The sequence below is a fragment of the Podarcis bocagei genome (assembly GCF_964188305.1).
Source record: "Podarcis bocagei genome assembly, chromosome: 17".
NCBI classification, from domain to species: domain Eukaryota; kingdom Metazoa; phylum Chordata; class Lepidosauria; order Squamata; family Lacertidae; genus Podarcis; species Podarcis bocagei.
In genome coordinates this window covers 39,134,341-39,148,920 of record NC_138143.1, presented here as the reverse complement: position 1 = coordinate 39,148,920, position 14,580 = coordinate 39,134,341, and the positions used below count along the sequence as shown (strand labels likewise).

At 41.9% G+C, this 14,580-nt stretch overlaps 1 protein-coding gene across 1 annotated transcript; it reads right to left on the bottom strand.

The window, feature by feature from the left end:
- Nucleotides 1–5,798: 5,798 nt before the first annotated feature.
- On the bottom strand, nt 5,799–14,330 carry LOC308576920 (ciliary microtubule inner protein 2B-like). The gene is made up of 5 exons (XM_081177019.1): nt 13,151–14,330; nt 11,461–11,660; nt 9,562–9,743; nt 8,738–8,939; nt 5,799–6,482 (listed from the first exon to the last, which is right to left on the bottom strand). The coding sequence occupies exons 1-5, from the start codon at nt 13,180–13,182 to the stop codon at nt 6,385–6,387; spliced, it is 714 nt and encodes a 237-aa protein (XP_081033145.1). The 5' UTR covers nt 13,183–14,330; the 3' UTR covers nt 5,799–6,384.
- Between the last annotated feature and the right edge of the window lie 250 nt (nt 14,331–14,580).

Sequence of the window (14,580 nt, the reverse complement as noted above, 5' to 3'; positions counted from 1 at the left end):
TTGTATCCCTGTGATCATTTCACTTAATACAATGAGGAATATGAGAGAAGACAACCCCTTTGGCTGCTCTTGACAATGTGTGGGGATCATTATAGTTCAACAGCTGTACTACTGATTGCTCGACCAGAAGATTGGGCTAACAGGCTTAAATACTGCAAGCAGTGACACTTGGTAAGTCCATTTTATTGTACTTGATATTCTGTTTTGTTAATGGTTTGCACTTGTCTTTGCCAGGGCAGATGAAATACATTTTTATCAAGCGTGTTGATAGAATAGAAAATAATGTGGCCAACAGTACAATCCTACACTTACGTATTAAATGGGCTTACTTCCAGATGACCGGGCATCAATTAAAGCCTAAACTAATAAATAGGGTCACAACACTAACAGTGCAATCCCTTGCATGTTTTGTCAGAAATCAGTTCCAGTGTGTCTAGAGGGCTTTCTATGTACAGCACAATATGTTTGTAAGCTCCACTGGACCCAGTAAAAATCTAAGTAAATATGCATAGGTTTCTGCGGTCAATCAGTTTAATCAAATGGATAATTCAAATATATTTCACTACAAAGGGGCTAAATCAGGAAGCACTTTCAAACTTTTTTTTAAGGTTTGGATTGCCAGAGAAACTGCAGGTGGCAGGAGTGGCCCATCTGCGCATCGCATTAAAATAATAATGTATTTTTACCCCACCCATCTGGCTGGGTTTCCCCAGCCACTCTGGGCGGCTCCCAACAGAATATTAAAAACACAATAAAACATCAAACATAAAAAACTTCCCTAAGCAGGGCTACCTTCAGATATCTTCTAAAAGTCAGATAGTTGTTTTATTTCCTTGACATCTGACGGGAGGGTGTTCCACAGGGAGGGCGCCACTACCGAGAAGGCCCTCTGCCTGGTTCCCTGTAACCTCACATCTCACAGAGTGGGAACCGCCAGAAGGCCCTCGGAGCTGGACCTCAGTGTCCGGGCTGAACGATGAGGGTGGAGACGTGTTTTTCAGTGATTTTGTTTTCCATCATATACAGATTGAGATATTTGAGAAAGATTTCTTTAATTCTGCAACAGCCCTCCTAATTTCCCTGCAAGCTCGAGGGCAAGGGAGAAGTAACTGCTCACCATCCCAATCACAGCAGTCATCCAGATGGAGGCATTCATTGTCCTCACTTTGAACCCACTGCAATTGGAAGTATGGGCTCTTGCTTGGGCAGCAGGAAAAAAGAGGGTGCAAGTGTTAGATATGTGGGGCAGCAAGACTGTTCATATACGCCACAACAGCTGCGAGAATACGTCTAGCCCAGAGATGGAAAGAAGGAGAATTACCGACCAGAGAAGAATGGCAGACTTAGTTAATGGAGGATGCGGAGATGGCAAGACTGATCGGAAAGATCAGGAACCAGGAAGATCAAGTATTTTTTAAAGACTGAACTAACTTTTTAACATATTTAAAAGACCACTGTAAACAGTTAAAATCACTGGAAACTTGTAATGTGAAAAGATCTTTGGATAGTATGAAAATATAACAGATAACGGTAAAAGATGCAGAAAAAGATAAAATAATTTATTTTCATTGAAAATGGAACCCAGGGAGGGAGGGAAGGTCTGAAGGTTCGAAAGAACCTTTTTATCTTAATGTTTTGAAATGGTTAAAAGTTAAAATGTATAAAATTATGTAAAACCTCTCTTTATATATACATATACATCCATTCCTTACTTGCAGAACACTTTTTTTGGGCGGGGTGGAATAGACTTTGCAGCAGTAAGGTGAGCACGTTGGCCAAGCAGAGACCAGCTACAGCAGTGGTTGGCTTTAGAGAAATCCTGAATTATTATTTTTTAAAGAAATGGATATGGAATAGTCTCCCTATCCCATCCCCAAATATTTCACCTAATAGTTACCTTTACCTTTAAAATTTAGGCAGATGGGTGAGAAGGTGAGGATCCATTGCAGCAGCTTTTACATTGGCCACAGATATGGGTGAAATCTAATCTACATAATTAAAAGCTGCAAGTGGATTTTTAAAACTAGGATTCTATGGAAGCAAATGCAAGAGTGCTCTGCCAATAGAGATCTGCAGGCTCCTTTGGTGTCAACTTTAAAGCACATGCCAAAATCTTTTCTATTCCTCCAGGCAATTAAAAATGCATCCTTTGACTATGGTTAATTGAATTGACATCTGTTTAAACTTTTTAATGGATTTTATGGTACAGTTTTATGTTTTATTGCTGTAAATAACTTTAATGCATTTTTAATGATACAGCAGTATATAAATATATTTATAAATAAATGAGTGTTTCCACAAACAGGGAGAGGGATCATAGTTCTTGAAGCACGCATGGTAGAAAACACAATAAGTACCCGTAGTTAGAATGCATGAGTTCACTTCAAGTTTAATAGTCCACAGGCAAAGCATCCAAAAAAACAAGCATTTGGTTCCACTCAATGGGTGTGTACACTCTAAAAAATACAGAACGGCTCACTAACAATGCAGATTTTCATTGTTAAAATGTTTAAACAGCATTTGAATAACCAGTACCCTGTAGTAATTCTGTAAAAAGTTACTTAATGGGGCTGTGAAGGTTGTGTAATAGAAGCTTTGCAAGACTCCATTACATAAGGTTTTGTATCCATGACTATGGAAGTCAGAAACCACTAAAGAATTTCCTGTGAAGGGGACAATGATCAAAGGACAAACTGATCATTTAATCTCTATGATAAAGTTACAAGATTTGTATAGTATGTCTTCTAATTCTTCACTAGCATATGCAATTTGCATAAGCTGCTTTCTGAAATAGCGGAGGACGGCACATTGAAGCAAATGAATGTAAATGCTTTCTTATAGTTTGGGTCAAATTATGTTCTCAGGTAATTAGCACAGCTTCCTGAATTCTGTAAGATGATCCTACATATGCAGTTGTCTTTATTTTTCCCCCTTTCACCAGAACAAGGAAGTGTTCGGAGAAAGGCAGTCAATAAAATGACTGTTGATAAATGTGAATGGGCTATTAATAAACAGTATCTGACGAAATGTGTATTACGCATGAAAGCTCATACCTTGAAAGCTTGTATTTAGTTGATCTTTAAAGTGCCACTGGAATTATAAAAAAATATTTTTTCATCTTGTAATTTATTATGATAATAAACATCTTGTTATTTATTATTTATTAATTAATAGACATGGAGAGAGTATCTGTTATTCTCTTAATTTTCTTTTTTCCATAATCTTGCAGCAAGAAATTCAGCGTAAAAATATGATTAGAAGAATTATATAAATCACTAGGTACTTCGGGATCAAAAAGTGTTGGAAAATACGTTTTAAAACTGGGATTAAGACACGGATTTGAGTGTCCCAAATGTTAACTATGTAACAGGGGGAAATATACATTTGTGCCAAATACAGATCAAAAGAATGTTTCTCGGAAACAGAAATATCTACAGCTTGTCAAGTGAAAGGTTGGTGAGGATTTGCTGATGGACTGGACAACATTGGCAAAAGTCAAACATTGAGATGAATGAGAATTTATGCTGAGGCTTAGCATAGCTGATGTTGTCTGTGCTGAATCACACAGAATTGTAGAGTTGGAAGGGACCATGAGGATTATCTATTATTATTTTATTATTTTATTTATTTTTAATTTATTCAATTTATACACCGCCCTATACTCGGAGGTCTCGAGGCGGTTCACAAACAAGACCACAGCTTATAAAATCAAACCCAAAGCAATAATAATCTAGTCCAACCCCCTTGCAATGCAGGAATATTTCGTCCACCGTGGGGCTCGGACCCATATCCCTGGGATTAAAAGCCTCGTGCTCTACCAACTGAGAGATCCTAGCAGTGTTTCAAGTGATAAAAGGTTGATTCCTTTCTTGAAATGTCTCCATGTAATTATTACTCTTTATTAAATTTATATGCCAAGGATCAGAGGAATCCAAGGATCAGAGGAAGGCTGACAACGTGAACTTGTAAGCTCTTGATAATTAGTGGCCTGCGAACTGGCATTTTGTTTTCTTCTGTTCCTTTCCCATCCCCACCACTTAGTGACACTTGTTGCAGCCACTGTGAAAAGCAGAATGAACTGCACTGAAAATGGTTTTGCATTGGTGCACGAAATTGCTTGTTAGACCACTCTGAAAATCGTAGCTCTGTGAGGGCAGTAGGGGTCTCAGCAACTCTCAGCAACCTTAACAATCGATAGGATTCTTTGGGGCAAGCCCTGGCGGTTAAAGTAGTATGATACTGCTTTAAATGTATGGTGCTGATGTGGTTGTAGCTGATCCCGCCAAGCTGGAGAAAACCCAGGAAAGAGATGATGTCACAGTGTTAAGCAGCCAAGTCTATTAGGCCACACAATGATGTCACTGAAAGCAAGCAAAGCCTTGTGGCCTGTTTGGGAAGTACTGCTAAGCCATAGTTTAGTGATAATAATAACAATAATTTATTATTTATACCCCGCCCATCTGACTGACTTTCCCCAGCCACTCTGGGCGGCTTCCAACAAAACACTAAAATACAATAACCTATTAAACATTAAAAGCTTCCCTAAACAGGGCTGCCTTCAGATGTCTTTTAAAGAGAAGATAGCTGCTTATTTCCTTGACATCTGAAGGGAGGGCGTTCCACAGGGCGGGCGCCACTACCGAGAAGGCCCTCTGCCTGGTTCCCTGTAACCTCACTTCTCGCAATGAGGGAACCGCCAGAAGGCCCTCAGAGCTGGACCTCAGTGTCCGGGCTGAACAATGGGGGTGGAGATGCTCCTTCAGGTATACTGGACCGAGGCTGTTTAGGGCTTTAAAGATCAGCACCAACACTTTGAATTGTGCTTGGAAACGTACTGGGAGCCAATGCACAGCTCTCAAGACCGGCGTTATGTGGTCCCGGCAGCCACTCCCAGTCACCAGTCTAGCTGCCGCATTCTGGATTAATTGCAGTTTCCAGGTACGGTGGTACCTCGGGTTAAGAACTTAATTCGTTCCGGAAATCCGTTCTTAACCTGAAACTGTTCTTAACCTGAGGTACGGTACCACTTTAGCTAATGGGGTTTCCTGCTGCCACCACACGATTTCTGTTCTCATCCTGAAGCAAAGTTCTTAACCCGAGGTACTATTTCTGGGTTGGTGGAGTCTGTAACCTGAAGCGTCTGTAACCTGAAGCATCTGTAACCTGAGGTACCACTGTACAAGCGCAAGCCCTTTTGCCATCCCCCTGTTTCTTCCAGTGCTGCTATAGAGATCTCAGAAGCATCCTTTTCTCTGGAGAGACCTGTCAGGAGTAAGCATGGACCAATGGTACCAAATAGTATGGGAAACAGCTTTATTAGAAAAACTAACCAATAAACTGAAACTGACATGGGGACAAATAGAAGAAGATGCCTTCACCCCAATAAGGCTCCCCTATATCACATATACAGCCTAACAACACAATGCCAAGAATCCAACAACAGCATACGAATCAATATGGCTAACCTGATCCAAAACACCCACCCACCCCACTCACACATGAAAACAAAGTTTACCACAGCCAATCACAAACACACAACCACACCCTAGGCCAACCCCAACCTCTCTCACCACCAAAGGAACACAAGTGAATAGCAAAGAGAACCTGCACAAGCGACACTGACACAAAACCCCACACATACATTAAGTAAAATAGAAGCACTGCCACCCAACCCCACCCACACTCACCATACCCCCTCCACCTCTTTCCCCCTTTTCTTCCTAATGTAACACTAATGTCTCAACAAATGAAACTGATCTGTAGAAAATGAAACTTGAAAAAAGAGACATTGCACATACTTTTGTAAACCAAGAAATCTTTAATATTAAAATACGTTAAAAAAAAGAAGCAGCATCTTTTTCTGTCGTAAAGTAATGGTGATTTGTCATTTTCTCCCAATGGGCACTGCAGTTAGTTTTAATTATAGTTTCTTCAAACAAGCTGAGAACATAACCACGGTTTGAAAGCGACTTTGGGGCAAACCATAGTTATGATGAACCACAGTTTGTCCCGGTTTAGGCATAAACTGCAGTTAGTTGTACAGGAAGAAGTAGTGTATGCAGAAGTATGAGGCTTGTTTGCAGAAAGCTAAACCATAGTTTATCAAGGTGTCTGAATGCGGTCTGCATGAGAGAGCAAAATAGAAACATCCTCTTTTTTCTTTTCTTTTTTGCAAGGAGTACCAAAAATCATAAAAAGGAGGGTTTGTTTTCTCTGGGTGAGGGAAGATCGTGAAAATAGTTTCAGCTTAGCCTTTGTAGAAACTATCTTATGCGTATATTTAGAAAGGAAAGGAAAGGAAAACGTTAATATGTTTCAGATGACAACGCTTATATTTGCACTGATGGCAATTTATGGCATGCAATTTGATTAGGCATGCCCTGCTTACATATGAGAAGTCCATACAAAAGGCCGCCTCTTTCCTGCTTCCAGAGAGTTTCTGGTGCTCACTCCCCAGGTCTTTCCAAATGAGAACTTGTGACCTGTTTTTGAAGAAGCAGAAGGATTCACTGTTTATTTTGCTGTTTTGTGTAACTTGTGACTAATGTTCAGGCATGGAAGGGAACATTAATGAGCTTTTAGTTACCAACTAGCCAATTATTTTAACACACTGCCTTTCTGCTAAAGCAGTTGAGGCACTTGCATTTTGTAATAATGGTTTACAATCTAAGAGACATGATACAAAAGGAAAAAGAAATATGGAGCGAAGAGGAAGAGTCTGTCTAATTGTTCTAGACTGAAGTCCTGCACTGGTAGCACTTGAGTTGTGATCAGCCTATGGCAGTGAAACCTCAACAATGTGTGTTTACTTTTGCTGGCTCTACGCTGTACCTGGCAAACTTTCTTCTGTGTTCCAAAGAACCTCCTACTAGATGAGTTGCTAGAAATAGATCTGAAGAGGTAAGAGGTTCAGGCAATTTTACATGGTTGTACCGCCTCTACTTCTTTGATCTTAAGAAAGGTACCATACTGCTCAAGATATGTGTTTAGAGTGCTAGAAAAAGAGAAAAAGGCTTCAAAAGTAGGCTTCTCTTTTTCTAAAGGCTAAACCTATTGACCTTCATGTAGCATCATAGAATTGTAGAGTTGGATAAGGACCACAAGGGTCATCAAGTCCAGCCCCCTGCAATGCAGGAATCTTTTGCCCAACGTGAGGTTTGAACCCGGGACCCTGAGATTAGGAGTCTCATAGTCCACCAAGTGAGTTATCCCAGCAGCATCCCTCCCTTACTTCATGGCTGAATGGGGATTTGAACCTTGGCTGCCCAGGTCCTAGTCCAGTACTCTAACCACTGCACCGCACGACCTCTACAAGCCACCCAAAGTGTTTACTCATTGGTGGCAAAAGTGACTGTTTTAACTTGGGTTTATATCACCCGAAGCTCTTAAGATGCAGCTGGTTGAGAGAGACAGAGGCTGTCCTCTGCTTCACAGAACATCCTCTGTGGTTGAGAGAGAGGCCTCATATTTCCTTTCCTCTAAAGTGTCGGCCATTGAGTCGCGTCTGCAATCCAGGTATGAGCTTTGGTAAACAGGGAGCTAAATCTGTTTCCTAACTGCACAGCTAACGTTTTCATAAAATAAGCCAGACTAAACCATGCCTTGTTGAAGCATTTTTCTCTACTCCAGAATGTCTTTCTTCATGTCTCCTCTTCCTCCCCTCCCCTGGTTGTGTATATTTCTCTCTCTTTTTAAAATATAAACCTACAGGAGAAACACGATGATTTCAATTAGTATTGTACTGTACTATGCCACTTTCAGTGCTTTTAAAATAAGGTAGGAAAATTGGTCTACACCAGATATTTGATATCAGCTGGGGAAAGTTAAACTTACCAGTTCAGAGTCTCAGATACTTCCCACTTAAGCACTTTAAGATTTTATCTTGACTATATTTTTCCCCAGAGACAAGTAGATTCTATGGTTCTTCCATTTAAAAAAAGATCACTACCACCTTTTCCACATATGCCCACTTCAGGAAGAACACCAAATCATGGTTTGGCATTACAGGAACAAACCTGGAATGAGCCTCAGTTTTATAGCAGACTCACAATCCTTATTTTGCAGAACAAGTGCAAACTTGCTTGCTGGTTCAGACACAACAGCAAACTGTTTTGCTGAAGACCCAAGAAGGGAAAGAAATGGCACATATGCTGAGAGGAGGAGGGGTCATGCAATCTTAAGGCTAGTTCCAGTCACATGAAACTATGGTTTGGTACTTTTGTCAAAACCAGACTTATATTTAAAAGTTATATCTTCTCCAGCAGTAGGAGAGGAGCAGCAGCCAGGACAACTGTAAAACAGGTACAACTTTGACCACCATCTCTGATCTTCTCTAGCTGCTTAAGCAAACGACTTTGGATTCTGGTCATGAAAATCCTTCATTATTGAAGTTCTTTGCTTCTGTGGGTGATCCAACACAGGGACAGGGTCAAGACAGCCTCCATACAGACTGTCTCGATTTTCATTTGTGAAATTGCCCTTTAACCTCTTTGCAAAATGCAATTCACTAAGGATTGGATCTGCATATGCCCAGGCAATGTTTCCACTTTACCTAATAGCTTATAACTGGGAGATTAAAGGGGCAGATGAAATGACCTAGATATACTTTATTTCCGGGTTTGCTTTTAATCTTCTCTAGCGAAATAGATTAAGGGTGTTTTTCTTTTTCTTTTAATGTGGATGGATTAACGCAAATGGAACCACAAATTTAGGCTAGGGGGCAGGTGGGGAAACATACCTGGGATGTAGCCAGTGTAAGATGGAGGGAGACCCCTATCAGCTCTGTATATTGGCTTTCCGATACTTTTTTGAATAGCATTTCTCTTCCTGGGAGTAGAAGTTTGTTCACCCTCTGCTTTTTGAACACTGACTGACTCCAGGATGGTGGTACCCAATATTTTCTGGTCAGAGGGCAAACCAGGTGTTGCAGAAGAAGAAATCTGTCATGACAGAAATAATTCAGAGTAAAATTATGACACACTGACCTTCTCTCCTCCAGCTCTTATATCCTCAGTTGTCCAAAAGTCTTAAGGTATTCTGTTCAATCTCTCTTGCCGCCCCTTTTGCCTGGACCCCTTCCAGAACATAATGTGACATCATCCCCCCCCCCCGCCAGCCTTCAAATCCTTCCTCATTTCCCTTATTTTTCATGAAGACTTTCCTGGGTTTTGACAAACCACAGTTTCATGTCACATTTGAACTGGCAAAACAATGGTTTGTTCTTACACTGTGAACTAAGAAGGGAAGCCGGAATCAAACACTGGTTCCTAATCCTGATTTGAAGGGCTCATGCAAACTTTAATTTGCCAGATCAGATGTATGTAGCACTGAACTGTGGTTTGCCCAAGCCCAGGAAGTTATTAGTGCAGGAGAAGAGAGGGAGATGTCACAACTTGATAACTTGTTTGCATAATGCCAAAGAATGGTTTAGTAGGTATCTAGGTTGAGCCATTGACTTAAATTGGAGGAGCCCTGAAGTCCTAGATCGTATCATCAAAACCAAATAGCACTGATACTTTCTGGAGTATGTGAAAGTCATAGTAATGCCTGAAACCTACATACCATAACTGTCTTGTCTCCTGGCTTTGTTAGGGTGAGTTGTCTTGTCTTGTTTGGTTTTGGTGGTGATTTTAAGTCTGCCTTTGCTCTTTCAATTGTCTGAACAGCTGAAGCAGTTGAAGGATCACAGTCATACAGAGGTCTTCGTGTAAAGAGATGGTGATTGGTATTCATTGGTGGGTATTCTGGGACACGGAGGGAAGTTTGCAACAGTTACTGGGATAAAAACTGAACATGCATTTGAAATCAGGAAGGGATTGCTTTAATCCTAGATAATAAGGCTTAATGTTGGAATTTTATTATTGGTTGTCATCTTAAGATAGACAATTCAGCGGGTTGGCGTCCTCTTACATCCTTTTTCATTTTCCTTATAAAGATTCTCAGTCTCTCATGCACTTTCCTATTAATGTCATGTGGCTTTGCACTATTGTTGGAGATGTCTGTTGCACACGGTTAGAACTGGGGATATTATGGTAATTTTCATGCTCTCTTTATTCCAAGGGAAAGTGGAATTGAACCACAGTATGATTTTCTCCTTATGAAATGGGGGGAAATAACCTTTTTCAACGTAGATTTCCACAGGGTACATGGCATGGCTGCCCAAATATATCCTTCAAATGAATTATTTGAACTCAAAGAATCAAAAATTACATATCTAGACCCAGTTCAGGTGTAATGCATGTGATCTGATAATCTTTCTGGAGTTTGTTAAACCAAGGTTTCCTATTATGAAAAAAAACGGGAAACTGTGGTTTAAGCTCTGACCATAAACCAGGATTGCAGAACTTGGTTTGATCCTGGTTTGCAAACTACCATTGCAGTCAGAGCGTAAACCACAGTTTTGATGTAACAAGAAACGGTACATTAACAAACTCTGAAAATGTTGCGTTAAGATGCATGAGGGAATATGGGAGAGGAAGCATGCCCACATGACTCTTAAGTTTGGAAAAACCTTGGTTTATCAGGTGAAAGATAATGTCATGGTTTTCATTCTCCCCCTCCCCCCTCACACTTTCTCCTTAGATTCTTCCTGATATCCCATCAGAAACACTTTCAAGGTACAGTGGCACCTTGGGTTACATACGCTTCAGGTTACAGACGCTTCAGGTTACAGACTCTGCTAAGCCAGAAATAGTACCTCGGGTTAAGAACTTTGCTTCAGGATGAGAACAGAAATTGGGCAGCGGTGGCAGCGGGAGGCCCCATTAGCTAAAGTGGTACCTCAGGTTAAGAACAGTTTCAGGTTAAGGACGGACCTCCAGAACAAATTAAGTTCTTAACCCGAGGTACCACTGTAAAATAACCTGTGCAGATGTCTAACTTGCTACCAAAATAGATAGCATATTTGGATACTGAGTATGCAGAGAAGAAGAAGAAGGGTTTGGATTTGATATCCCGCTTTATCACTACCCGAAGGAGTCTCAATGTGGCTAATATTCTCCTTTCCCTTCCTCCCCCACAACAAACACTCTGTGAGGTGAGTGGGGCTGAGAGACTTCAGAGAAGTGTGACTGGCCCAAGGTCACCCAGCAGCTGCATGTGGAGGAGCGGGGAAGCGAACCCGGTTCACCAGATTACGAGTCTACCGCTCTTAACCACTGCACCACACTGGCTCTCAGAGAGGTAAAACAGAAGAAAAGTGGCAATCGATGTGCAGTACCACCATGTGCAGTACCACCCTTAAAAAGCGGGATCCATGGAGGATAAGGCTCTGTTTTACGTCTTTATGCTTCTGAATACTAGTTGCTGGGAATCATAAGATGCTGGACCACATGGACCATTGGTCTGACCCAACACTGCTCTTCTCATGTTCTTAGGAATTATTGATGCTGGGGCAGGGGGTATTCTTCATTATAATTTTCTGAAATGTATTGAATCATACCTTAAAGACAGAAGTCTTACCATATGCAGTATTTCTGCCTCCTGCCCGCTGAGTATAATGACGACCACATGGCTGTCCAAGAAGATTTCCGTGCTCAGGTGTGTCAGCAGCAGTGTGGCTTAACCGCAGCAACTTTGCCTGACGGGCAAGCAGCTTTCTGGTGGCATTGCCGTAAGTTTCCCCAATAATGCTTTCAAGATTTGGAATGAAACCTGTGTATCTGGAAGAAGAAAAAGAAGACGATGAGGCTCAGTAGTGAACTTTTCATGTGCTGTGGCAGAACGTTGTGCACCATTAAGTCTATCCTCAACAGAGAACTACAGGAATAATCTTAAATTAGCAGAGAAAAATATCACTGTGAATTATATACCCAACACATGGAATCTAACAAAGGGGCAATATGAATGGACTCTCCGTGCCCTTACTACAGCAAAAAGGCAGGTATTGGAGAAGTGGAAAAATAAAAATGCAGTCTTCTTTAACAATTGAAGATATGTACAAACTCACTGCACATGAACAAGTTGAGTACAAACGTAGGCTTGCCGTGGACAAATTTAACAATATTTGGAATTCATTTTTATAAATACTGTATTAGATTGAGGTCTGGTTAATTACAATAACATTCTTTTCTTTTCTTTGGTAATGTATACATTATTTTGGTTCTGTTTTGTTTTCTGCACGGGTACTATTTGTTTTTTCTTCATCTTTTTGTGTCTTATCTTACTGTTGTGCACTTGTAATTATTGTACTTTTCATTTTTCAATAAAGGATGTGTGCATAATCTCTCTCTTTCTCTCTCTCTCTCTCTCTCTCTCACACACACATACACACACACACACACACACACACACACAGTGGCGTAGCGTGGGTTGTCAGCACCCGGGGCAAGGCAAGTAATTTGCGCTCCCTAACCCGTGGATTTGCGCCCCCTAACCCGTGGATTAGCGCCCCCTAACCCCCAGATGTTGCGGGCGGTGCGGCCGGGGCCCCCTGCACCCCCCACGCTACGCCACTGCTCACACACACACAGAGGCAACTACAGCTAACGAAGTCCCCCTGACCAGCAGGCCAGTACGATGCTCCTGTTTGTCTTTCAGATTTTTTTCCTGTTCAGTGTATCTTTAGAGAAAAGGGGAATGGGAATCAGTCTCCCTCCCAGTGTAGTGCCTAGCTGACTTCCCCAATAAAGCGAGTGTAATGTTCAAAGAAACTGCAGGAGCCCTGTGTATCCTCACAAGTCCTCAAAGCAAAGGGTGATTCATACAGAATACCATTAGCCATGACGTGCCTGTGCTCACCACGCTAGCCAGGTATAATATCCTGAGGAGCAACATGAAGAATTTTGCCAACTTCCTGCTCCTGATCAGAAATTTGGAGAGGGAAGCAGTAAACTTCTTGCTACTTGCCACAACAGTGTGTGATAATCAGCTTATTGGTATGCGAGGTGCAACCCACTTAATTAAACAATTTTCTGTAGTCCCCCCCCCCCCAAAGTCTGGCTGAAGAGTAGTGACAGCTGAAAAAAAAAATTCTAATGTGCCCTGTTTTTGGATCTGTTTGCATATTTCCCTCCAGCCCCGATTTATCGTCACTCAAGATTTAATCGGCTTTCAGTAGAAACTGACAGGCTATCAATAGCCCCATGGATTGGGAAGAAATATTTTCTTTGCAAATTGCTGGTGTTCTAAAAGTTCAGTTTTAAGCCCTTACCCTGGTATGTAGAAAGAATTGTACGAAAGCATTATTTCTGCTGATCCAAGGAGGGTTTTAAGTATCTGAGATTAGAAGACTGGCAGGCAGCAATTGTTCCTTCACTTCAAGCGCAGCCCAGAAATGAGAAATGTCAAGCATATCTTAGGCTCCCTTCGCTTGTCTAATAGCAACGCTTGGGCACCTAAGTTTTGTCACTATAGCTACTCAACTCAGCTGGGGCTAGAGTAAATAAAACGTGGAAAATGTAACACTGCCAGCCTGCACATTATGTTGGCAGCAAAGTACGTCGCTTGATTTTCCAAAACAAGTGTGGGGTTTTTAACCAGCGCTTGAATGTACTCATTCAAACCATGACTTAAAAACACATGGGGTGAAACCAATGTTAGTAATACTCAGAGTAGGCCCATTGAAATCACTGGAGTTAAGGGGTCTACTCTGTTTATAACTTTGGACATCACCTATATTAATGTAGTCATCCCCAACAGTGCATCTAGTAAGTATAATATGAGTAGTTAAGTATTTGCTTCAATGACCCTAGGATCAGTTTGGGGTGGGGGGCTGGGGCTGGAAAAAGGTAGACTTCTGTGAAAATATTCTTATGAGTTTGTGGGTACATGACACCCTAAATTTGTGAGTCCAGTAGCTGTTAGAATTTCATCAAGCCCTCTGAAGCCCTGGATCCAGCAAGGGTTAAAATATAATCCAGGCCAGTCTACTGATGAGGTAATTGCCTGGGAGATGAGCCATTAAGAAAACAAAAGGAAGATGATAGCCCATTATGGAGAGGGGCTCTGGGGCAGACAGCAAGTGGGTGGGGCCCCTCCTCCAGCCCTTGGTTAGCGAAAGGAGAAAGGTAGAGTCTTTAGAGTTGACCTAGGAAAAAAGGTTGCAATCTGTTAAAGGTGACAAGCTGGAGAGATGGTCAGAGCACGGGGTCTGATCCTAAACCTCCCACTGCCTTGTGGGAGAAGCAAAGGCTAAGGAGTAAACCCTTCACAAATCTGGAGTGGAGTCCCTAAGACCATTGGATGGTGCCTTGTATGCCTCCTTCTGGAAACTCTTGTATCCAGGCTGGTGCCAAACCTATAGTTCTGTTTTCCTTTAGACCCGGGTGGCACTGTGGGTTAAGCCACTGAGCCTAGGGCTTGCCGATCAGAAGGTCGGCGATTCAAATCCCTGAGACGGGGTGAGCTCCCATTGCTCGGTCCCTTCTCTTGCCCACCTAGCAGTTCGAAAGCACAAAGTACAAGTAGACAAATAGGTACCACTCCGGCAGGAAGGTAAATGGCATTTCCCTGTGCTGCTCAGGTTCGCCAGAAGCGGCTTAGTCATGCTGGCCACATGAGCTGTACGCCGGCTCCCTCAGCCAATAAAGCGAGATGAACGCTGCAACCCCAGAGTCGGCCACGACTGGACCTAATGGTCAG

Coding starts and splice junctions, on each gene's coding strand:
- LOC308576920 (XM_081177019.1), bottom strand. CDS start 13,182: ATGCTTTCGTACAATTCTTTCTACATACCAGG. Junction 11,661..13,150: donor AATTCTTTCTACATACCAGG/GTAAGGGCTTAA, acceptor TTCTTCTTCCAG/ATACACAGGTTTCATTCCAA. Junction 9,744..11,460: donor AGGCAGAAATACTGCATATG/GTAAGACTTCTG, acceptor TCCGTGTCCCAG/AATACCCACCAATGAATACC.